This window comes from Grammomys surdaster, unplaced genomic scaffold (assembly GCF_004785775.1).
Source record: "Grammomys surdaster isolate TR1022 unplaced genomic scaffold, NIH_TR_1.0 125979, whole genome shotgun sequence".
NCBI classification, from domain to species: domain Eukaryota; kingdom Metazoa; phylum Chordata; class Mammalia; order Rodentia; family Muridae; genus Grammomys; species Grammomys surdaster.
This window is the reverse complement of record NW_021620795.1, coordinates 3,102,943-3,129,842: the sequence shown is the minus strand read 5'-3', so window position 1 is coordinate 3,129,842 and position 26,900 is coordinate 3,102,943. Positions and strand designations below refer to the sequence as shown.

Sequence of the window (26,900 nt, the reverse complement as noted above, 5' to 3'; positions counted from 1 at the left end):
CATGCTTCAGCCATCCGCAGAGGTTAGGCAATTCTGGGAGACAAAAATCACTGTGCCAGGGACAGCTGAAAATAATAATACTAAAAAATTAAGGTATACAACTGCTTCACCCATATCTTCACCAAAGCATACTCATGAATACTGACATGTTTGACATGTGTCCCTGGACCATAGAGACTGCAGCCCCAAACAACTGCTCCAGAACACCCAAGTAGAGTTCCTTAAAGTATATTCTTACTGTAAAAACACAGGGGACACTTATACTCTGTATTCATCTTTGCTATAGTGTGAAATGGTGGGATGGCTTTAAATAATTTACCATAAAATCAAAAAGCCTAGACTTTTATGTTTAATGCCATGTTTTTTTACCTGGGCAATATTGTATGATCCATTTGAGGATTGCTGGTGAATGCAAAATACCCCCCAAAGCATTAATAAGTAAAGTGGAGTTATCATTGTTATTGTTGTTGTTATGCTAACTGGTATTCAAGCAAAAGATAATAGGACCTAAAAAATTCTCTAAGTAATACAAGTTTAGTTAATAAGTAAAACATAAGAAAGAAAGTTTCTAGGGACCACATTGCAGTCAGCTGAATGGTAAAGATTCCCAGAGGTGTCACTGATGAAAGGAGATGCTGGAACTGTTTTCCTTGGAATTCGGGCAGTCTTGTTCCCCAAGTCTTCACACTAAACTGTATGTTCCCTAAGACCATCAGTGAAATAAATATCAACAAAGACAGGGATTTAAGGACTGCAGATATGACATGCTTGTTTTTCCAGACCCACCTCTTTCTCTGTCAGCTCAGCCTGTAAAGCATTGACCTTCTCTTTGAGGTCTTTGTTCTCCTTTCGAAAGGATTCTATCTCTTCCAGTCTCTCCCGGTCATCTCTCTCCCTCTGCTCTTTCAAGCGCTCTATTATTCTCTCCTGCAAGGCAGAAAAAACACAAGGGTTGATAATTCATCTATGTGTATGCTGGAACTGTTTTCCTTGGAATTCAGGCAGCCTTGTTCCTAAGCCTATTGCAAAAGAAAATCAGGGACAATTCAGCTAAAAATTTCTCTGTGGTGATCAACATGGAAACCACAACTATATATATATATATGAAGAAACATATGTATATATGTCTGCACCTGCATTAGTAAAATGCAATCAATACATTTTGACTTGTTAATACAATTAAGCGTCACAGGGTAACAAAGTATCGTGTGTGTATGTGTGTGTATGTGTGTGTGTATTTATGTATGAGTATATGTGTGTGTATATGTGTGTGTGTGTGCATGTTTGTGTTTGTGGATATGTGCAGGCTAGTGCATGTGCAGAGAGATCCTGACATCACTTACCTTCTTCAACCCCTCTCTACCTTATTTTTTGTGATAGGGTTCCTCATTGATCCTGAAACTCACTGACCTGGTTAGTCTGCTTGGCCAGTGAGTTACATTGATCCTTCTATTTCTGTCACCAAAGTGCTAGGATTACAGGTACAAGCTCCCATGCCCATTTTTTTTTTTAAATGAGAGCACTGGGTATTGAAGTCAAGTTTGTACCATTTTGTAGGAAGCACTTTGTAGAGGTATCTCTATTCATGGTAATATTAAGAAATAACATTATTATTATTAATTATCATCATTATTGTTATTATTAAAAACTGTTATTGAAGTTTACATTGTGATACAAAAATAGATTTCAGCTAACTGAAAAATAAAACCAGCCAAGAGAGAAATCATCGCCCCCAAAGTTTCCCTTTTCTGACTATAGCAAGATGAACCACTACTGTTCAGACTGTGAGCTGCACTTTATTCATAGTCCCTGAAAAATGCTTAGAGCAGTCTAGAGGCAGGAGTGACAGCCAGAAGCTCTTCAGTGTGGAATCCCTGCACAGAGTGGAGAAGAAGTAAGGCACACTTTTTTTTTATGTTTTTTTTTTTTTACAAGAATGTTTATATCAGCTTTATTCACAACAGCCCAAACTAGAAAAAAGTAAATGTTATTTCTATATTTCTTTTTTTATTGGATATTTTATTTACAGTTCAGATGTTATCCCCTTACCCCATTCCCCTGCCCGCCACTCAGGAACCCCCTCTCCCATCGCCCTTCCTCCTACTTCTCTGTGGATATGCCCCTACATACGCCCAACTCCCACCTCCCCACCCTCGAATTCCCCCCCACACAGCGTCCAGCATTCATGGGACCAAGGATCTCCTCTCTCACCTATGCCCAACAAGGCTATCCTCCCTTACATAAACAGCTGGAGTCATGGATCCCTCCCTAGATGCTCCCAGGCTGGTGGTTTAGACCCTGGGATCTCTGGCTGGTTGGTATTGTTGCTCTCCTCATGGGGCTGCAAACCCTTTCAGCTCCTACAGTCTTCACTCTAACTCCTCCATTGGGAACCTCTTGATCAGTTCAATGGTTAGCTGTGAGCATCCACCTCTGAATATGTCAAACTCTGGCAGGCCTCTAAGGACACAGCTATATCAGGCTCTTATCAGCATGCACTTCCTGACTTCCACATCAGCATCTACCTTTGGTGACTGCACATGGGATAGATACTCAGGTGGAATGGTCTCCAGATGGTCCCTCCTTCAGTTTATGTATCACACTTTGTCTCCATATTTGCTCCCTTGAGTATTTTGTTACTCCTTCTAAGAAGGACTGAATCACCCCCACTTGGTCTTCCTTCTTCATGAGTTTCATGTGGTCTGTGAGTTGAATCTTGGGTATTTCAAGCTTCTGGGCTAATATCCAATAATCAGTGAGTGAATACCATGTGTGTTCTTTCGTGATTGGGTTACCTCATTCAGGATGATATTTTCTAGTTCCATCCATTTACCTTAGAAATTTCTCCAATTCATTGTTTTTAATAGCTGAGTAATACTCCATTGTGTAAATGTACCATATTTTTTGTATCCATTGCTCTGTGGAAGGACATCTTGGTTCTTTCCATCTTCTGGCTATTATAAACAAGGCTGCTATAAACATAGTGGAGCTTATGTCCTTGTTATATGTTAGAGCATCTTCTGGGTATATGGCCAGGAGTGGTATAGCTGGGTCCTCAGGTAATGCTATGTCCAAATTTCTGAGGAACAGCTAGACTGATTTCCAAAGTGGTTGCACCATCTTGCAATCCCACCAACAATGGAGGCTGGCGAGGATGTGGAGAAAGAGGAATGCTTTTGGTCTTAACCCAGCTTCTTTGGCTTTTTCATTTTGAGTTAAAGGACTTCCAGAAGACTCTTCTCAGGCTAAAAAGAGGATGAATGGGTAGTGAGAGGCCAGGCCTACTGCCCCACCCACGGCTTGAGACTGAGCTAAGGCAGAGAATGTGAGACAAAGAGAAGCCTGTCAAGAATGTGAGTTGTTTCATTTTATTTTTGCTGTGTCTTGAGATGTATTCCTTCCAATGGCTCCTTTATAACTGCTAGGAACTCCAGAACTCAGATTCGGTTTAATTGAAATACAGATATTTTTTGCACTAAGAACTTATTTGGTGAGACTAGTGAACAATACAGTCAGGATGGCTAAAGGTGACCCCAAAAACCAAAGGGCAAGATGTCTGCTTATGCCTTCATCCTGCAGACATGCAGGGAAGAACAAAAGAAGAAAAACCCAGAGGTTCCAGTCAATTTTGCAGAGTTTTCCAAGAAGTGCTCTGAGAGGTGGAAGACAATGTCTAGCAAAGAAAAATCAAAGTTTGATGAAATGGCAAAGGTAGATAAAGTACGCTATGATTGGGAGATGAAAGATTATGGACCAGCTAAAGGAGGCAAGAAGAAGAAGGACCCAAATGCCCCCAAAAGACCTCCATCTGGATTTTTCTTATTCTGCTCGGAATTCTGCCACACAATCAAATCCACAAACCCTGACATTTCCATTGGAGATGTGGCAAAAAAGCTGGGTGAGATGTGGAATAACTGAAGTGACAATGAAAAGCAGCCTTACATTACCAAGGCAGCAAAGCTGAAGGAGAAGTATGAGAAGGAGTTGCTGACTATAAGTCTAAAGGAAAGTTTGATGGCGCCAAGGGTCCTGCTAAAGTTGCCTGGAAAAAGGTGGAAGAAGAAGAGGAGGAGGAGGAAGAGGAGGAGGGAGAGGAGGAAGATGAATAAAAACTTTGTCTCTTTGTGAATACCTTAGAGTAGGAAAGCGCTGTGATCGACACATCTCTTATTTGAGCCGTGTCTATTTCTCTTGTTAGGTTTAATTACAAAATTTGATCACGATCATATTGTAGTTTCTCAAAGTGTCAGTGGCTTACATGAAGTGGCCGTGGGTGTCCAGAGCGCCCTGAAACTGTATCAAAGTTGTACATAGCTCCAAACATTTTTAAAATGAAAAGGCACTCTTGAGTCCTCCTCACTCAGTGCACTTTGCTGTTGATGTGACAAGGCATTTGAGGATGTTTCTGGCATTTTGTTCTCAACTCGTAAGGTAGTGTTAACTATATGGTTATTGGCTAGAAACCCTGAGTTTTCAACTGTACATATCTATAGTTTGTAAAGAGAACAAAACAACCCAGACAGATTCTTGATGCTCCTTGTTTGGTGTGGAGGCTGTGAGGGGAAGATGCCTTTTGACGGGGGCCGTAGCTCAGGGCGTGCACTGTGAGGCTGGACCTGTTGATACTGCGGTGAGCATCCAGTTAGCTTCAGGTCGTCTTGTTTTTGTATATAGTGGCATAGCATTCTGCTGACATTCTTAGTTGTGGAAAGGGAGGGGTCATCTGGCATGAGAAGTGTTTGGAGTTTTTTCCTTAGTTAAGTGCAGTAGATTTTAAACTTTTAAAAGAAACTGTAGAACTCATCATTGTCAGCAAAGCAAAGAACTACTGCATCAATGGAAGTTCAAGAACCCTCTGTACCTAAACGCAATTTGCAACATTCTGTTATTTTTTGTATGTTTAGAATGCTGAAATGTTTTTGAAGTTAAATAAACAGTATTACATTTAAAAAAAAAAAAAAGAACTTATTTGGTGCCAGGGTCTGTCATATGCACTTCTTATCAGTCATGTTCAAAACCTCGAGGGTACAGTTGTCACTGGTAACAGGGCAGAGATGAGGCCTCTGAGAGCTCCAACAGGCTATGGACTCATCCAAGGTGACCTCCATGATTGTTGATACAGACGGAACTAACAAAGAGAGCATGAGACAAGGACAGACCTGTCTCTAGTGTGCCTTTTCCAGTGTGTCTGGAGGCAGTTTGCTGCTGCTGCTGTTGTTGCTGTTGGTTGTTGTCTGTTTTTCCCAGTGGCCTCTTGACAACTAGACATTCCAGAATTTGGGTTTAGTTTGAGCAAAATGTAGCTATCTCTTGCACTGAGAACTTATTCCATGGCAAGGGCTATCACATGTGTTTAATGAAGAAGAAAGCTGGTTTGAATATTAGCCTGTGGATTAAGATCTCCTAAAGAGGCCACTATGTTGTCAATTATAATAATGTATATACCTAATGATTTAAGGAGAAAAATGACTACTGTTATCTTGCAATTTTAAAGCATTTTACATACCGTACATTATTAGGACAGTGGGTGGCACAGAGAAAATGGGTCTGTTAATTATACATATTTATTTCTTCTTGATCCCAGTTATGGTCTTATTTTACTCTAGAGGTGAGATGCTAACTAACTAGATCCTTGGTGACCCACAAAGAAAGGAATGGGCACAGTGAACTATAAACCTCTAAGGACTTTTAGTAGCTTCAGACTCCCAGGCCTTCTGATCTTTGCCTGTATGACAACTGTCAGTCTACCACCTGGTCTCCTCTGCCCCATCCCCTAAACCACATAGATGCTGCCATGACATTTCTCAAGCTCCAGTGAAACCATGTCACCAACTGGAAACCTCCCAGAAGCCCTGAGGTCAGATTACATCATACTTACTGCCTTTCAAAACCCTTTACACACATAAATTCATTCTCCCAGCTTAGTCTTGTAAAAAGCAGCCCTTGAGTCCAGAGCTAGACATCCTGCCTGGCACACCACAAAGTCCTCTAAAATGATGGTGGAAGGAAGAACTCAAATTAGGGATCCTCTTGGCTTCAAAGCAAGGGTCCCAAAATGAAGAACTGTGTTTACCATTTAGAAGGTGTCAGCATCATTTGGAAAGTAGGTCAATTTTCTTTAAACACTGAGTACTACTGTTTAGGCATTGAGAAAGAAGGAAGGAGAGGGGGACAGCAGGAGAGAAGGAGGGAGGGGGGAGGGAGGGAGGGATGAAGAAGGTAGGAAAGTTAGAGGGAAGGAAGGAAGAAAAGAGGAAGAGAGGGAAAGAGAAGCAGGGAAACAGAAGCAAAGCAAGAATTATTATACTTTAAAAGGTTATTGATGATTCAGTACAATGAAATACTCCTCCATTGATCACAGAACAAATTTAACTGTCACATGTAGAGGGCCAGATATCAAAAACATGTGTTAAGAGGCCCTAATATGCCAGGATCCACTTGATTAACAACTAGCTTGCAGAATCCCAACACCACCTTCCTGTTTGAGCCCTATTTGCACTGGCAAACTCCATGGGCATTCATTTGGCTCTGCATAGCTCTCTTCACAAGGTGCTTTATCATGGGGTAGGAACTGTATCTCAGTGGCCTGGGGCTCTACTGTCCAGCTTTCCCAACTGGTGATCTGGGAAGTGGCTACAGCAAGGCTTGGCCAGACTGGCTTTATAAACACAGTGGGTTTGAGCTCTTGAGCTTCTGGGTGACATATTCAATCTTAGTTTTCACTGGTACTCATGCCCAGGAAAGCCTCATGGGTGCTAAGCAAATACTCTACCACCATGCTTTTTCCCTGTCTAAGTAACATATTTTAGACTCAGTGACCTGTATCATTTTGTATGTCTTCTACAGTTGATTGAATTCCCAGAAATTAAAATAAAAAACACTCCCCTGGTGCCATTATAAAAGGGAAACAGTAAGGCAGAGTTTGACATATTTAGCATACCAGCCAAAGACAGCAAGCCATTACTTATTAAAGGCTGAGAACATCATTCAGTGTAACAGCACATGCTGGAATGTGCAAAACCCTGAGTTAGATTACCAATACTGTAAAAGAAAAATAATTAATAATAAATCCACAAAAATTAATTAATCATTTTTTCTAATTTACTGAGTTTTTTTTTTCACACCATGCCTTATTCTAGAGTAGTGGTTCTCAACCTACCCTTCAGCAACCTTCTATCTCCAAAAATATTTATGTTATAATTCATAACTGTAGCAAACTAAGTTATGAAGTATCAATAAAAATAATTTTGTGGCTGGTGGCTCACCACAACATGGGGAAATGTATTAAAGGGTTGAAATATCAGGAAGGCTAGAACTGTACTAAAGTGTCACAGCATCAGGAGGGTTGAGAACCACTGTCCTAGAGGATATGTTCAATTAACTGTGAATAAAGATGGAATCTGTGAGAGAAAAGCTATTTAAGTTTACATTATAATGTCCCTATAAGTATATCAGGGATTTTAAGTCCTTGTGATACTTAATCTTAGCTGTCAGTGTGACTTAATTGAGCTACACCTCAGAGACTAATAAAGCATGCTCTGGGTGTGTCTGTAAACCTATTTCCAGAGATCAGGGTAAGAGATACATTGATCCTTTGTTGGGATCATAGTATAACAGCATTATTAGGAAAGGGGAAATAGATGGTAAAATCTAGTTAGAGGAAGTAAGGGTGTGTCTCTTTGGGGATCCATCTTTTCTGTATATCATTTCACTGCATCATTATAACAAAAACATAAGGCGCTGTCCCCACCATGTGCTCTTCCCCTAAGATGGACTGACAACTATTAAAATTATGAGCAAAATAGATCATTCTTCCCTTTAAGTTCTTCTATCAGGTCACAGCTTTGGAAAAGCAATTGATACAACTTTATGCCATCACTTATAGGCTAGGTGGCCTTGGATAAGTACTCCAGGTGAAGCAATCATTTCTATCATAGAGCAACACTAACAGGATAGAAATGACTTCCAGGAGTCCTGGGTGACCAGTTGGCATGGTCACAATTAATAATGCTGCTTTCAAAGGCCAAATATCTCATTTTACCTTATTGAGTCCATGTCCTACCTTCATAACGAAGGTGTATCATCATAGTTAGTGTTATTGGCATAATCTAGAAACACCTGGGAGATGGACCTTTGGGCATGCTTATGGGGCAATATCTTGATTATTATCAATTGATATGGGACAAACCATCTTAGTTGTGGGTAAGAACATTCCTTTAGCAGGGAATCCTTGACCATATAAAGGTGAGAGACAACTAAGTAGTAGCATATATACATTTATTGCTCATTTTTAGTTACTGTGGACAATATATCAAGATGCTTCAAGCTCCTCCATTATCTTGACCTCCTGGCCATGAGGGACTCAAGTAATCCTTTCTCTTTAGAGTATTTTATAAGAGCATTTTATCACAGTGACAGGAAAAGAAAGTAAGAGAGAAATTGGTGTCAGGAGTGGGGTTGTTGGCATGATAAACCTGACTATGTGGTTCTTAGGCTACTAGAACTATTTTGTGGCTAGAATATGGAAGACTTTAGAACTGTAGGCTACAAAAGCAGGTGAATGTTGGAAATAGAACTTAATGCGTCATTCTGGCTGGATTTTTGGTGACCAATACTGAGAGATATGTGTACTATGGATGTTGTTCTGATGAAGTTTCAGAGAACAAGGACTCTATAAGGAACTGGGAAGGGAGTTATTTGTGTGATATTTTGACCATGAATATGGCTTTCTGCTCTGATAATTTGAATGAAGCTGAATTTAAAAATAACGAACTAGTCCATTTGACACCATAAATTTGAAGACAGGAGTGCATTCAGGCTGAGCATGGCTATATTTTACTTCACTTACTCAAGTCTATAGTGAATTTGACCAGAAAAATAGATGGGCAGAAAGATGTAAAAACTGTAGTAAATCAGAACAAAGAGGGCAATTATTAAAGAGAAATATGTTGTTCTATACTATACCAATAGAACACAGTCAATGAGGGAAAGATACTACCCACACAAGGCTCTGACTTGTGGAAATGCAAACTTGTTTGAAGGGTAGGGTCTAAATTGAAACACATTTACTAAATGACTTCCTTGTTCCTGAAAAGCAGATGCCTAGAGATGTGCCTCCCCAGGGTCCGGTCACAGAAACTGATGTCACTGTTACAAAAGGGTCAGGCTCCATCCTGGGCCAGCACATCACTGTTTCATTTCATTCAAGCTTACAGTCAGAAAGTAAAAACAGCAGATATAAAATATCCATGCTCAAGCACGGAAAGACATGAGCACATGCCACTCACTTGTTCAGCTTGCTGTTTTCCCTTCTACACAGTTCAAGCCCAGCCCTTGAAATGGTGCTGCCCGAACTCAGGCTGGATCTTTCCACCCTATTTAAATCAATTTAGAAGAAAAATATTCCTCACAGACATGCCCACAGGCCAACCAGATCTAGGTGACCTCTTATCATCTTGACTCTTCTCAGGTGATTCAAGACAGTGTAAAGTTGGCTATTAAACTAGCCATCCTATTCATTCATGTGTTATTGTTTTGAAGGAAAGAAAGACGCATACATAGCATCTGAGTTGAGGCAATATGTGGTAGGATCAGAGTCTGTGTAAAGGGGCCCTGAGAAGATACTGCATAAAGCTCTTAGGGTGAAAACCAAGATATTGTAGAAACTCTAGGATAGTGGAGATGCCAAGGTCATGGGCAACTCCAAGAACAGTAACAGGTATGGAATGGAGATTATTCAGGGCTAAGGGGATGGAGCAGCTTATTAGAACCTGAATGATTATATTATGTGCCTAGATGCCAGGCATGGAGGAGCAGCAGGATTTGGTCCTTTCTCTGTTGGGTTTTGGAGTAGTTTATTCTTGTTGCTTTTGTTTTGGTTTTCACTGTTGTTATTTTGTTTTCTGTTTAAGTGTAACTGTTTCTTGTTTTTTCTATTTGGAATAGGAATGACATTTACTCTGTGCCATTATTCCTGGAAGTATGTAACTTATGTTTTATTTTAGAAGAGCCTGTGGGTATACCTTTGGGAGATGTTTATCTTGGTTATATTAACTGATATGGAAAAAGTTATTTTTTGTGGCTCTGAACAATCTCTTGGTAGTACAACCTGGATTATATAAAGAGCTAACTGCATGTATGCATTCAGCGTTCTTTGCTTCTGACTGGGAACATAATGTGACAAGCTGCTTCTAACTCCTCCTGCCTTGATTTCCTTGCCATGAAGGATTGCACCTTGACCTGTGAGCTAAAATAATTCTTCCTTCCTTTGCATTCCTTTGTCAAAGAAATGGTCTATTTTTCTAATGGATTTCATTCTTTCATTAATTCTTTTATTCATGAGAATCCTTTAAGTGTCCATCGGAATGAAAGTTTTAGATTGGCTTTCAATTCCAGAAATAGAAAAAAATGCAAGGCTCTGAGAGACCTTATTACCCAAATTCTTCCCAGACTCCTTACAAATGTTCTCCCCTCTGCCTTCAACTTATGGGCCTCAAAAAAGGACTCATGGCTCACCTACTTCTGGTTTTTCCTTAAACATACCTTTCCTGTCTCAAACCTAAAACCTGTCTGTAAGCCATAGCAACCAAGTAGTATTGTACCCCTCTCTGATTTCTCTCCATCTTCAAAAAACAACACCCCTCTGAAAACCACCCCCATGCCACTACCTCATTACTTCCTATTTTTCCTTCTCCCTCATCAGAATGAGAAGAGCTAGACCTTTCACCCATTCACATGAGGGTGGGTAAGACAACCAATATCCAGCACCTACTGAACAGCCCATAAGGTGCTATGCTAAGCCCTGCATACGGCAAAATAAAACACTAGGTTGTCTCTGTTTAGAGCCCAGTATAAAAAGCAATGAATTCCACTAAAACAGACACATGGAGAACGATAAGTACAGTGAGAATTTGTGGGAGTTGGTTATGTAGAATAGGAGCACCAACACAGTGTCTCTATGGAAATTATCCATAAAATAATGACAACTATAGTCCCTTTTGACTGTCCTAAACACATTCTTTCCTAAACATAACAAAAACTCACAGGGTGGAGACTTTTATTACCCCAATTTCAGAGGTGAAGACACTGAGGAACTCAGAGGCCTAAGTGTCTTATCCCAAATACTGAGTACAGGACCTACGATTCGAACTCACACAACTTTCTGCCAAGTCCACATTCTTGACTCAGAAGAATTAAATCTATACATAGAAAATCACACCCTGAGCAAAAAGGAGCAAATGCAAAATGGCAGGGGCAGAGAACAGTGCACATTTAAATCTAAAGGGCCAACAAAGCCACATCACAGAGATATAAGGAAGAGACAAGCTCATAGCAGAGGACCTGGCCAGAAGAGGGCTTTATCAGGAAGGATGAGTAACCTTACAGGGCAGTCTAAAATTTAGTGAAAAGTTAGTGAATGTTTTATCAGACATCCAAAGGTGATGCTGATTTTCAGTTTCAAGAAGATGCCTGCAGTATGCCCAGTCTCCGGGCTAACATGGAAGTCTGAGGACAAGCAGGGACTAGGGGCAGTGTAGGGACAGGGGTAATCAGATGTATTTGCATGTACTTGGATCGACGACTCCCCGTGCTGTTTCTCTGAAGTCTGAGTCCTTGCTTTAGATGTTAAGCTCACCTTTTCTGACAAGGCCTCCTCCAGTGTGGCCAGAGCAGTGTCAGTGTTGCTGGAGTCAGTTTGGAGGGACTTCACTCTGTCTTTCAGGTTGGTCAGTTGTTTGTCCTTATCCCTAAGTTGTTCTTGCAAGTTTTCGATCTAAAAATAAAGATTGACATATTTAATAAGTATTTTCTATGTAACCAAAGCCAAGATTTGTGAAGACATCTCCTTTTTATTTTGGTTTTTTTTTTTTAAGACTCGATATATGGACATCATCACATCAGTATTGTTGAGATTACATTTGACTTAAAATTTAAAAAATTGAGATCTTAATCCATTTATTGCAATTTTCTATTTATAAGCAGAATGTTCTCCATACAAATGCAAGACCCCCTAGACATTTAAATACTATTATTTCTCTGTTTCTACCCATTTACCCACGTTTAAGGTTCAGGTTCATAGACCTTGCCATAGTGAAACAGAAGAACATTCCCCCAGGATTAATTCACTCACTGGGCAGATGCTGAGCGGGTGCCCATTCCTTCCTAGGCAGAGCCTACACAGCCATCCACTCAGTCCTTTTATCCAGCAAGAAACTTTGTGATATAGCAAACATTGTCAAGTGGCTGTTTCAAAGTGATTGCATGGAAGCCAAGTAGGTTATCACCAGCAGACTGTTAATGGGAAGAACTTGTGATATAAGTCATATGCAACAAGGACTAAACACTCCATTTGGCAACTAAGTCAGATGCTGGCAGCCAACCAGCCACTTTATCCAGTATCTGCATCCCGAAATAAACACAGAAAACAGCCGATTATAAGGTCTGCCTGGCGGCAGCGGCGAGGACCTTCTCCTAGGCATTACGTCCACTATCATTCATGTTTTTATTCTCTGCTTTCAAACCATGTATTTCTTATCTAAGGTTTTCTTAAGCCCGCTATGCAAACAATTTATTCATATTAAGGGTTTTTAAATGACAGGGAAATAAAGCAGTACAACTCTGAGATAAGTCCATTCAAAATATTTGTATTCTGCACCCAGCTTTCTCAGGGACTCATTCCAAATACACGCTTCACATTGGGCTGTTTGAGCAACTTGGGAGACTACTTGACTCCCTCTGTTGCAGTCTGGAATGGCCACGTAAATAACGTTGGCAGTAGTCATGAAAACGGAGAGATGGCAAATAAGATACCACTATGGCATCATCCAGCAGTTCTAAAGAATCCAGGTATGGTGACTTATGCTATGATTCTGAGAGTTAGGAGGCTTGGAGCAGGAAGGCTCTCAGAGGTTAAGGACAGCCCAGACCATACAGTGAGTTCCAGATCAGCCCTGCTCCAAACACTGTTCCAAAACAAAACATAATATACTTCTAAAGAGACAGACATGAACCATCTACACCTGAGGTAACAGGACCTGGGCTAGTGGACTTTCCCAGTGTTCCAGTGCATCTGAGATAATAAAGGTAATGATACTTTGGACAAAAGTGACTGACAGATTTAGAATACGGTAAACATTTATATCCAAGAACAAGCCACCTTAAAAAAAATATACTGTACAAACATCTTAAGAATGGGTCTTGGACTGGGGAGATGGCTTGGTCATGAAAAGCGATTGCTGCCTACATGTGTGGTTTGTGAAGTCAGATTCTCAAAACTCATGTAAAGGCAGATGCGGTACATGCCTACAATCCCAGTGCACCTGTATCAAGCTGGGAGGCAGAGACAAGAGAATTTCCAGACACTTCTGGGTCAATTAGCCTGATGTACATGGTGGCCATGGTATTGAGCAAACTGAAAACTAAGGCTGGGAATCTCAGAGACAGTTTTTAAAAAACTTCACCTTTTACAAAGATTCAGTTTACCTTGGAACATAGAGAACTCACTGGTCACTGTGACTCTTGGAGTGAGAGAAAGGTCTATGCACCCCAAGGCTGAGGGACAGGTTTGTGTACCCCAAGGCTGAGAGGTAGGTCTTTGTACCCCAAGACTAAGACCAACAGCTCTGACAGGTGCATTTAGTTAAATAAAAAGCAGAGACAGGTTAAGCCAATAGCCTAACAGCAAGAGAGGCTGAGAATGCAAATACTGGGTGTTCTCGCCTTCTTGAGTGAAATGCCCTTCACAAGTCAGTAAGAAATCAAGATTCTGGTGACCAACCAACCAACTCATATCGACAATATCTATGGAAAACTTCATTGTTCCAGACCCAGCAGACCTAGCAGACCCAGCAGACCCAGCAGACCCAGCAGACCCAGCAGACCCAGCAGACCCAGCAGACCCAGCAGACCCAGCAGACCCAGCAGACCCAGCACACAGACCACTTTATAAAACATGGATATTATTCTCTCCTCCCTTCCTTTCTCCCACCATCTCTCATGATACCATCCATGCTGACTTGATAAATATTTAGCAGTCAACACTTTTCTCCATTTCTATAATTTTGACTCTGAAAATGTAACATAAACATACTCATGAAGTGGGTAACCTTCAGACTGGCTTCTTGCACTGAGCATAACTGTCTAGAGATTTATTCAAATTGTTAGACTGTGCAATTATTCATTATTACTTATTTCTGAGTAGTGCTCCATTGTTACTGTGGCAGTTTCTTTAACCATGTACCTGTTTAAAGACATTTAGGTTGTTTCCAGTTTGGGCTATTACAGGTATTTTACTACAAACATTCACATACAGGTATGTGTTTTTTATCTTTGAAAGAAGTTTTCACTACTCTGGTATAAATGCTACCCCAGGATGACTTTTAGATCACATAGAAGTTGTTCTTATTATGTAAAACACTATTGAAGTACTCTTGAGAGCAATGGTTCTTAGCCTTCCTAATGTTACACTCTTTAATATAGCTCCTTATGCTACGGTGATTCCCCCAACCATAAAATCATCTCATTGCTACTTAATAACTGTAATTTTGCTACTGTTATGAACTATAATATAAACATCTAATAGCCAGGATATCTGATATGCGACCCCCAAGGGGGTCTTGACCCACAGATTGAGAACCACTGCTCTATAGTTGAAACAATTTGCATTTCACCTCTTCAATGTAAGAATGGGCTGGTTTCCCTACAGTCTCAAGTCACTAGTTGTGATTTTAGTGACTGTGATAGGTGGCCTTTTACTTTGATTTCCCTCATGGTTAGTGACTTGAATGTAGTTTCATACATGCACCTCCTCAATAAGATGCCACTTCATGCCTTTAACCTATTTTTTTAATGGATTATTTGTGATGATTTTGTTTCACTATTGATTTTTAAAGACTCTATATAGTCTGCGTATCTGTCCTTTGCTACCTTGTGTGCTTTACAGCAATTTGCTCCAAGTCTATGGCTTATCTTTTAGTCTTCTTGACAGGAGCCTGACTTCTACTGCTGGGAGAGAGGCTCTCTAGTGACAGATGCTCAGTCAGGGCTCTTCTAGCAAAGCTGGCACAGGCATCCTGAACTCAGCACTTAGAGCAGGCAAGGCAGGATGGAAGACAAGCTGGCCTGCTGGGTTTTGCTGATGACATTTTATGAGTTGACTGGAACATTGCTAAATGTCCTGAGATACTCTTCTCTCCTTCTCTCTTTTGCCCCTTTCTTCCCTCTGTCGCTTCCTGTTGGCAGAGTCCCTGTTGCAGGGTTCTGGGATAGTAATCTGGCACAGGAAGAAAATCCAAGGGGGTCCCTAGGATTTGTTCATGAAGTTCCCACAGAGCTGCTTCCTGCCTGCTTCAGAGTCTTTTATGATTACTGATATAGTTCAGAGCTAATAGGACTTAGGGAACTTATGCCATCTTGTCCTAGAACTGAAAGCTACTAAAAGCTTCCTGCTAAAATGGATTATTTCATTTACTCCCCCCAAAAAAATCTCACCATTGAATTAAATCTAAGGAGTTTATTAATGAAGATTGATGTTCGCTCTGAGTGGGGAGGCCTAACTCCTGCTTCACCTCACCTTAGCTGTTCATATACCTGCAGGACCTGGACTCTCAGCCCTCTTCCTGAACCAACACAGTTGAGTACCCATTATCACCAGAGGGTAGAAAGAAGGGAGTCAGAGACTAGCCAGAGAACAAAGAAAGGTTTGCAGAAGATGCCTTCTCTGTGATTCACTCTCAGGAAAGAATCTCCATGGAAAAATACATTCAAACAAGCTCACTATGATGGGAAGTCCTGGGCTGGCCAAGGTGCCAGAATAAAGACTTGCATCATACCACTAAAATTTGTATTTTCAATCATGGGTTGGCACACAGTAGGTCTAGAGTAATAGAATAAATATTCTTTGACTGAAGCCAAAAAAAACCCAAAAAAACAAAAACAAAAAAAGGTGACTATTTAAATACTGGGTTAAACTTGGCTCAAATTACTTCCTCCCAGACAATTTTCTTGAGAACAACCACATCGTGACACCCTGTGGAATACTTGAGATACTGCACAATTGCAGCTCTGCTGAGACCAGAATTGGTGCAGAGGTACCACAAAAGAAACTGCTCCCCAAGGCGCATCACCAGTGTTCAAAGGTCTCCAGCATTATCATCCACAGCCTGACCCCATGGTAAGTAAGGTATTTGAAAATAAAGGGGAACAACTGCTTCCTTCGCTTGGCACTTCTCTGGATTCCAGAGCATCCGTGATTTCCTTCTTCTTAAAACTAATTTTAAAATGTTAACCAAGACAGTATGTTCTGAAGTAGTATGGAATTTTGTATAATTTTTCCTTTAGACATAAAATGAAGTAAGTGGTAAATTTAAAACATCCCCACATTGTTCTAAAACAGAACATTTGTTAAAAATCCAATGATAAAATGGCAAACTTCAGGGCAACCTCCAGGGGTACTCTCAGGGTGAGACCCTTAAGGGCACACACTGCAGACAGGCTCTTTGGTACTCTGGCCACAGCTAACAGCCCTGCAGAGAGAACAGAGGAGGCTGTGAGGCTTCCTCAGCAGGGAGAAGCCCCAATGTCACAAAATTCATTTTTACTGAATGGACTGATGAAAAGATTTATTTTTTTCCACATAAAATTCTGATAGCCCTTTAAATTTAATGTGTAAGACACTACTTTTTTTCATATTTTGTTCACCCTCAAATAAAAGGCAAAGTTTATGCAAGGGATCACTGCATGCAGTACATTTGCATATGCACTTAACAGGAAATAACTGAAAAGATTTCATGACATTAATTTTATCTGAGAGTGTACAGCTTAAATGTGTTGTACAAATTGGAAGTAAATTCCAACTATGCCCTGACAGAGCTTTAATTTTTATATTCTTCCCTGTTTGTTCTAATAGTATCTGACACCAGCAAGTATTCTGCTTATTAGAATAAGCAAACCACTATGAAAAAGAAAAAAGAACTAAAAAGAAAATAATGGGATATACAGAAATAATATCCCACAAACCCTTTAAAACCTCATACAAGTCACAGACGATTCTGACTCTATCCATAATGTGTTGGTTCCCCACAGAGTTTTGCAGGTGGACTCCCTTTTATCCCTTATGCATTTGTGTCTATTCTAACTCTGTTTGAAACTTGAAATTTAGTTGACAAGATACTGCATGTCTCCTATGCCTTGCTTTATGGCTAGTTAATCCCTACAGTAAAATGCAATTGCCACAAACTTTACAACCAGAGTGTGCCTGCTAATCTTTGACTGTTTAAATAACGAGCATTTTAGTAACTAAAAAATTGACATTTGGGTCACTTAAAGAAATCATTAAACTCTGAATAAGAATGTCTTTTCTTGTCCCCACACTGTCAATAAACAACATGATAATCTTGTCACATTTTTGGCCACTGTCTCAGGAATGCATCTTAAGTACTCAAAGGATTAAATTAAATCTCACCTGCAGACAGGCTTTACAATTCCAGCAGAAACCTTAGTTCTCAGAGGAAAATTACTTTCATTATCTTAAGTTAAAACCAAATATTCTGTCCTCGGGAATTTGCAGGAAAATAGCAGAATCCAAGAAAACAGCTTGAGAAAACTTCAAGAGAGTTTGCTCTTTGAGACCTTGTCTGAAAGAATTATTTAAGGGAGAATTCCTTTTAGGAAGTATTTTCTCAAGGTCATGCTAAGACAGCTATAAAACTGCATCATTTAAATTACTTTAAGTTGACACTTTTTTCCAATTTTTATTCTATTCTTGAGGGTTAAGACTTTGGGTTTTCTTTGAGAATTATTTTATTCCTGCCTACTCTTTTGAATTTGGATTGTCTGCAGGCTTGTCCTTTTTAAAGGGATTGTATAATTTTGAGAACCAAACATTTAAAATACATGTAAAGAATAAAAATATAAGATGTATCACTTTATTTATGCTTAAAAATAAGATGAGGGATTAGTGTGAAATTAAAGGTATTTGTGCATGTAAATAAAAATGATAGCACTTCAATATTTATGAAACTGTTTTCAACTTAAAGTACATTATTCACTTTAACAAAAGCTCAACAGTGTAACTACTCACATGGTAGAAACTGCCCTATTAAGAAAGCATTTCAACAGCCCCCACTTGCATGCATGTCTACACATGCGCACACACGCAGAATTAGGACTCAGTCAAATTTTATATTCTTGCATCATCTACCTCCTAAATAGACAAAATCCTGACTCTTTCTCCCCAAATTCAATACAACTCTGGAGAAAGGGTAGGAACTAACTGACTGGAACAAAAATGAAGACTTTGTCAAGGAACCTAGATCATTATTTGCAAACAATTTATTTTGTTATTGGTTTGTATCCTTCATGCTAAATGAATGTTCTGCCCCCTACAGCAAATGTTCCATTTCAAAACCTAATAACAGATGCAAGAAATAGAAACCACCAAGGCAATAATCCTGGTGGCTGTAGGATGTAGTTTGTGGTAGATTGGAAAAATCAAACAAAACAAACAAACAATCACACAATGTGACTACAGATGAGTCTGCATGAATTTCACCATCCACACAGTCTGTCTTATAATACAGCTCATGTTTAAATTGCAACCCAAGCTTTGTAATATGGGGATTTAAGTGTGCTTCATACTACACCATCTTTAAAAGAAACACCCATTGTCTTAGTTGACATTTAAGAATGGAAGGAACTACTTGCAAGCTAACTTTTTTTCATCTTACATAAAAGTATACATGCGTAGTAGTAGTATGTCTCCAATTAGATATTTGGGCATAATCTGTTGTTTAATTAAGTATTATTTTCTTATGATTTATACATTTTATTTTTTACCTATTCTTAGTAAGTCTGGGCCCAGCCTTAAACTCTGAGAAACCCAGTTTTGAATGGTCTTCACAGGCCTGGAAGATGGTTGATTCCTGGGCACCCAAAAACTTTCACTTTAGTTGAATGTCTTTCTTCCATATGTATTACCCTACATATAGTTCTGAATAAATCCCCCCTTCTCTCTCACAGACACTCACACACACACACACACACACACACACACACACACACACACACGAATGTACACACAAGATCCTACCCAGTAACTGTGACAATCTTTAACATTTATCCTACGTGAAAAATTAATATGAAATAATTACTAGAATTTTTTTTTCTTGGCATGGGGCTAAGTTTAAGCTGTCTCTCAAGATTCCAAGAATATTTATAGATATATGTTGATCATGCGTAAGAACGGGTTTCATTTTAAATTTTCACACACAAACAGAATATAGTTTGAGGATACTCACTCCCAGGCCCCTCCCTTATCCCCCTTCCCCTCCCCATGCTCCCCTTCCTCTTCTCACCTAGCCTCCCCTCTACTTCCATGTCTTTTTAGGTGTCTGCTGTTTGCATAAGGCACCAAATGAGTTTCACTAGGGCTGCTGGGCAGGATCATCAATGAGAGGTTGTTTACAAGGGCACAGGTACCTTACCAATGGCTACATTGTTTTCTAAAACACAGTGTGTGATGTTCTTCACTGAAACAAAGAAATGAGCAGATAGACCACAAGACAGTAATTCAGCATCCTCTAAGAGGTAGCAACATGTGAATGTTTATACAACTGGAAACAGCCAGAGACCCAAGCAGGGTCTCCTATCCCAGTCATCCATTTTATTGTGCTGAATCATACATCAGCAAATATACATACATATGTGTGTGTGTTTATAGTCAACTATTATTAAAATATCCATAATACTGTAGCATCCAGTTTGCTGGTGTATGAGGACGATTTAGATAGCTAATTCTAACATGTTTGGGCCCAGGACCAGAGTCACTTATGGGCTAGTTTGATGTGTGATTTAATCCAATAGATTTTCTCAAGCATTGGAACTAAAGTATTTGTATTGCAAATGAAGAGGGTAATAGTGACAACCTACTTCTCCCCTAACCATTACCTTCTTCAAAACACTGAAGAAACAATATTTTCCATAGCCTCTAGTAATTGAACTTATATTTTTAAGGTCTAATATACAAAAGCATTATTCCATAAGTCTTAGTCTATATCCATTCCAGCTCCTACATACATATATACCACACATATAGAGATCCAGGCCAGACCTGTGCATGCGGAAGAAAATGGGTCTCTCTACCTCTATGTCCTCTCTTAAAAGCAGCATAGATATTGGAAGTATTTATTTGCATTGATTATGTGCACATTTGGAGATACTCAGGGTCTGAGAAGAACTCATCTTCGTTAAAGGATCCTTCACCGGTTGGGAAGTCACAGTTACTTATAATTACTCTACATACGGGCCTACCTCTGGAACACATTGGAAATAAAAAGCCTGAAGATGTAACAGATTCCCACTAAAAAAGTAACAGATCTAGGGGCTTCCGTGTAAATGAAAGAAACCCTGTTTCTTATCTCTACATCTTAAATTCCCATTACAAGGGTCTGGGGTCTAAACTGGGACTGGGCAAACAAGCTGAAATGGTTAAGAAAGGCTTTTACTTTCTTCCTTTCAAACTTGATGTCTTCACTCCTTCCAGCAGTTACCATCTGCATTTGAGAGGTCTGATTACAGCACAGGCAGAATTTACAAAGTCAAAGAACGATGTAGGCCCTGCATTCATTTGGCTAATGGGAAGGAGTCTGTCTTCTGCAAAGTGTCAAGACTCCAATCTCATCTGCTAGACTGACAACTGAAGAAAACACAAACCCAGCTTCTTTTCCCAATTAAATACAGGCTCCTTACGCTTCCCTGGGAGACCAGTCCTGTTGTGCAGTTGGATATTTAAAGAAGCAGTCTGCTTTTGTTTATGCACTTTTGTTTCCTATTAAAAGCCAGAATGTGTTTTGCTCTTTAATTGTCCAAGGCAGCTTCCCCACGTACAATTTCTGAATCCCAGGGATAGATGGCTGAGGATGGCAATCAGCAGCTTGATTCGTTAACAGATGCTCAAGTCTCCTAATACCACTGGATGCTGTCTTAATCAGAGGCCACACTGAAGGAAAATGATTCAAATCCATACCGATCCAAAGGTGTCACATGGCAAGTCATTACATCATATTCTGAAAAAGCACAACATTCGGAAAGTTGCTACCACAGGCAAGAAAGGCTCTTTCCAGAGAATAGATCAAGGTTTGTAGACATTTGCTTAACGTGCAGCATGAGTGAGCTGTGAAGCCAAAGGCAGCGTTCAAAACACACAGCATATTGAAATAAGCCCTTAGAATAAAATTGAGAAGGAAATGGCCAGTGACCAAGGTACTGACACCCTGAACAGAGTGCCCAGCTCTTCCAAGGCATACTTTCAAATCCATGACGTGTGTGTGTGTGTGTGTGTGTGTGTGTGTGTGTGTGTGTGTAAGAAAAAAGTTAGCATATAACTTTCTAAAACTAGAGAATCCTGCTCTTTCTACAAATCTCTCCCACTAGGTTTCTTCTTTTACTTGGTTCAGTAATTGCTGGCAAGAGGGCCACTTGCACCCTCACCAAAGGGGCAAGTGGCTAATTATTTCTGTCCAAGCCCATCTGCAGGCAAAATCAGTTGCAGATGTAGAACTGTACCCACCAAAAGAGAAGTCACTTCCATAGCATAGGCCTGAGATAGATACAGCAGAATACCAAGAAACCCAAGCTACAGCCCTCCAACTGGGACAGGGGTGGGGTGGGGAGCCCTGTTTGGTCCTATAAATGTGCTGTCATGGTAATTTTCTTTGAAAAAGAAGTTAAGAAGAGCAAGCAAAATGGAGATGGGTAGAAGGAAGAAAGAAAGGAAAAAATTGATGGGGGTAAAGGGTGGAAAGAGGGAATTTAAGAATATTCAGATAAGCAGGTTAAAAATGCTCTCCACATTTACCTTAATCTAAATGCTGAGCCTTAAGCTCCTTCTCTGAAATCCCCACTCTGCCTCAGTCTCCTTTTAACAGGTAAAATGGGGAGGGGGAAAGGAGGGCAAGGAGCACCTAATGTATTCTGAAAGGTTTCCCCACTTAAGTATTCTGTCTGCTGACTTAATCCTGGTAAGGAGCCTCTCATTTGGTGATGTGATCTGTTTTACAGACAAGAGTTGCCAATGCCAGGTAGAAAAGGGAGACTTGAATCCACATCAGTTGGAAACTAAACATGGTGCAGTTTCAGTAAACTCATCAAGTACCAAGTGCTATGGAAAAACCAATCAGGCCAGCAGAATACTGGGGTTGGGAGCTGAGCTATGTGAGCTGGTGTTCAGCAAGGAAGGGACAACTGAGCAAAAAGGTAGACAAAGAATCAGCTGGAAAAACTGTAACACTCAGTGCCCTCCCAGCTGCAGAGGCAGAAAGGATAAAACAGCTAGACTGGTGGCTCTCAACCTTCTTAATGCTGTGACCCTTTAATACAGTTTCTCATGTTGTGGTGACCCCAAACATAAAATTATATCATTGTTATTACATAACTGTAATTTTGCCACTGTTAGGAACTGTAATGTAAGTATCTGTTATGCAGAATATCTGATATGTGATGCCTGTGAAAGGGTCATTCAGCCCCCAAAGCTGTCACTACTTACTGTTGAGAACCACTGAGCAAGAGGCTTCACAGGCACAGATGACAAAGCTGTCCATCTCTTGGAGGCAACACTTTCGGTCTCTAATACCATGACTGAAATCTCAGCAATGCTGGAGTATTTGTGTATTCTGACCTTTACTTCCTTGTTCCGTTAGCCCACTGTTGAGTGTCTACAGAATGTGTGTGGTATGTTTTACAGATATGTTCTTGATTATAGATCCAAGCAGAAACTGATCCATAAGATGCTCTCAAAACTGAACCAAGTTCTGGGAGCTATGAGGCAACAAGCATTTACCAGAGCTTCTGAAAAGCTGGGGCTCTCTTTAGGGGACCTGTAAAATTTCTCCCAAGGGTGAGCAGAGGAACACTTGTGACATTATGTGACAAAGAAAACAGAGAACCTCCCAACACTAGAGTTGCATCTTATGTGACCAAGTACATCAGACCAAGAGAGAGTAGGACTCCTCTGGACAGACAGGAACACCAAGCTACTTATTCATCTGACCGTTCCATCTTGATTACTCTGTCACTCAGAAGGCTGATGATGATGCCCCTCCAGCTAGTCTTATTTAAAGGACAGGTCTTAGCTGAGAGCTGGACACAGCTAGGAACTGTGACACAGCAGTAAGCCACACAGCCCTGATTGAAAGAAACTTACCTAGAAACAGTGTCTTAGTTACTCTTTCCATTGTGATAAAATACATGGACAAAAGCAATTTAAGGGAGAAGGGGTCTGGTGCCTAGTTTGAGGGTATAAGTCCACTTTGACAATGAAGTCACAGCTGGGAGAGCTTAGGACAGCTGGTTGCATTGTATCAACCCCTCACAAGCATTCCCAGAGGCCCATCAGGTAGGTGATTATTTATCATATCAAATGGACAACTAATAACAAATCACAAATAACAATGGGTTTAAGATGCAGTGTGATGTTCCATACAAATATAGAGTGACCATTCTTATGGAGTCAGGAAAGATTTCTGCAGAAAATGACAACTACAATGAGATGCAGAGCATGGCTCACTCATGGTTAATAATAGTAAGGCTGCTGGGAGAGAATTATGATAGAGACAAAGTAAAAACCACTGATAGCCTATAGGGAGGCAGCAGAACCGTACAGGCAAGATGACTGTCAAGGGTGTGCCACATGACAAGGACTGTTCGTTAACACGGGAAAGGACAGGCAACTGCAGTTCATCTATGCCACGGACATCTGGTCAGAAATGAAAAACAGCAGATCACCAATTCCTACAGTAGCATGATGAACTTCAGATAGCTTATGTCATGCAAAGAAAGCGAGACCCAAAAGACTCAGTTTGTATTGTATAAGACTGTCTATAAAAGGCACAACTGTGAGGGTGAAACAACAGATCAATGGTTGTCAAGTTACTTTGGTGATCAGACAGCAACAAGAGGATGATGAGATTACAACTCTGGACCACAGGTTGATCACAACATTGTAAACACTTGTTTAAATGTGTAGAATGCTCACTAACAGGGATATCTTTACTGCTAACTGTGTCTTGGTTTGTTAAAGTGACTAGAGTTGTTCAAAAGTACTTATGGGGCAAAAATAGAATGGCTTAGACTTAGGGGAGGTGTAGAGCCCATGGCTTCAGGAGCTTTCCTGAGTGGCTCCATCAGTCCTAGATACTCTCCAGGTGAACAATGGCTCACTAGATTCTAGGTAAAAAAAAAAAAACCAATGCACTGCCAAGGTTCCCTTGTCTCAGCTCTACATGAAGCAACAGTGTACAAGTTTTCAGGGTCAAATACAGATTCTGTGCAGGTCTCACACCCTCCCCACCAGCCCTTCAAACTCATCTCAACCCCACCCCTTTATGTAAACCCAAGAATACTTGAGTCTTTGCACTGATAAGCTCCCCCATCTTCACCCTCTGATACTTGACAAAGAGTTCTCTCCTTGCTTTCCTGGGCATGTTATGTCCTCAAGGAGACCATCTTGTTTCTCAAAAGGGACTCCCTCCCCATATTCTCAATATCTACATAATTTTTAGATACAAATATCACCTGTAGTTAGGCTACCAGCTCTATCATCTCTCCTTTACTTTCATCTTTTGACTGTCATTTTCCACTGATCTAAAAACTCCACAGAGTTTTATCCATCTCACCCTAAGTCATATTCCTTGTACCTAGAACAGTATCCTCAATATAAGATTACCAGATGAATGTCAGGAAATATCAGGTCTGCAGAAAATGGTCTTAAACATCTTAATTCTTCTAGTGGTTCGTGTCTATGAGCACAACAATAGCCAGCTTGGCACAATAATTCTAAGGGTGCCAAAGTGGTACATGTCTTTTATTTCTAGCCAACAGCTCTCTAACTGGACTCGAGGCCCATTCAACAAGAAGAAAAGCTAAATGAACACCCAGGGCTAGTGAGGTCATGGATTTTGGAAGAGAATCTACTATCATCACTGTACTAAACCAGTATGATTCTTGACTGCATTCTAAATATGTATCACTATATCCACAGGTTAAGTATAACTTTTACCCGTCATCAAACAAACTTCTTTGTAACAGAAAGAGACCATTATGGAAAACCATAGCAACCAAAATGCAGAGAACACATAATCCAGGGATGCCTAATCCCAACTGATACATCCACAACAACTCCCACATAGAAGGTTCATAGAATTTTATCAAGGAAGAGGGGATTAGAAATATTTTAAGAGTCAAAGGAACAATTAGTCATATGTGAGAGTGCATCTTCTAGAAATAACAGGAAAGCTATACCCATGATATCTCACCAATACAGGTGCCAAAGTAAGACCCGAACAAGAAGACACTGATGGTCATGTTAATGTAGGAGGAAGAGGGAAATCTCTTGGGATAGTACCCTAAAATAAAGACTACATGTAACTGAGGAATGCATCTAGGAGAAATAGCCTTCCATAGAAAAAAGACTCCCGACTGTTTATCCAATACTAAGTGGTCGGCCCTGAAATTATATACATACAAGTAACATTACATGAACTGAATGCTTGCATTTAAATATTTAGGAAGATAGAAGATAGATAGATGATAGATAGATAGATAGATAGATAGATGATAGATAGATAGATGATAGATAGATAGATAGATAGATAGATAGATAGATAGATAGATAGATAGATAGATAGATAAAAAAAGAGGCCATGAATCTGGGGGCAAGAGCAAGGAAGGCATGTGGAAGGGATTTGGAAGGAAGAAATGAAGGAGAGAGAAATTATATAATTACATCTTAATTCCAAAAGGTTACAAAAGAATCTTAATTTTTCTAAAGCAGTTGGGAAAGTAAGCAAGACATTCTAGTGAGACTTGCAGACAGAAGCAAGCTTGTATTCCTTCCCTGACACACACAGCTACCCCAGTGGGGATGCTTTCTAGCTCAAGAGAAGCCTCGCAAGTTGAGTCTGTTCCTAGCTCAATGCAAGCTGCTTCTCTGGGCCTAGTGCTAACGGAAACTCTAGCCTGCTTGTTACAGAAGGCATGTAACTGGTACTTGAGACATTCAATAAGAGTGGCAACGGTAGTCTGCCAAGGCTCTTCCTGAATTCAGAAGCCGTAGAATGAAAAGACTCTCCACCAGATTAAGATGGTTTCTACATTTTCATTAAAAGCCCCCATTTTCAGTGGCATACAGGGTAAGCTGGTGAGAAAATTCAATCTTCACCTGAAACTTGGCAAATAGTGGTGCTTTGTTTTTACAGGTAATTTTGAGAAACAGAAATAGATAGAGGTGACATTTGGCCACTTGTCAGTTATAGACCTGCAAAACAGAAATGACAGTGTTTTTTAAATCCTCCTTACAGACAGAAAATGTCTTCTCCATTCATCTTCAGAATCAGAGCATATACATGAAGTCACTTTTCAAAGAGGAATCACAAAAATGTGGACTTTGGCATGACAGAATGGTGTCCATCACCATCACACACTAGGCAGCCATTAATAAAATACACAAAAGTAGCTTGGTCACATTCATTTGTCAGTCAGTGTCCCAGGATACAGGGAACAGCAGGAGATGGTCTTCCCTAGTCCTAGTAAATTGAGCATCAGTTTCACTGTCTAAGGTCACATACAGCCTACAGAAAAAACCAGACCTTGAGAAAAGTGGGCAGTGCACGTACTGTCCCTTTTATTACTTTTAGCCAGAAAAAAAAAAAAAAGTAAAGGAAAGGAAGCTGCAAATGGTGTGGTCATGAAGACTCAGCTTTGGATTCTAGTTTTAACCCATTTTAGATCATAGTTAAATTAAATAGAGACTAGCATTTCAGAAGGGCAGCTGTGTGGTAAGATCCATCCAGAGCAGTTCCCAGGTCCCAACCTGAGGAGGAGGAGGAGGAGGAGGAGGAGGAGGAGGA

At 40.2% G+C, this 26,900-nt stretch overlaps 1 protein-coding gene and 1 pseudogene across 3 annotated transcripts in view; one reads left to right on the top strand and one right to left on the bottom strand.

Annotated features, from left to right (window-relative positions):
- The window catches only part of Erc2 (ELKS/RAB6-interacting/CAST family member 2), an 822,395-nt gene that overhangs the window by 434,337 nt on the left and 361,158 nt on the right, over nucleotides 1-26,900 (bottom strand). For all 3 annotated transcript variants that reach the window (XM_028754073.1, XM_028754072.1, XM_028754074.1), the window contains 2 exons: nucleotides 11,636-11,773; nucleotides 787-927 (listed from right to left, as the gene is read on the bottom strand). In XM_028754073.1, coding sequence (XP_028609906.1) covers nucleotides 787-927; nucleotides 11,636-11,773 — 279 coding nt within the window. The remainder of the gene's footprint in view (nucleotides 1-786; nucleotides 928-11,635; nucleotides 11,774-26,900) is intronic.
- LOC114609678 lies at nucleotides 3,518-4,109 on the top strand (annotated as a pseudogene).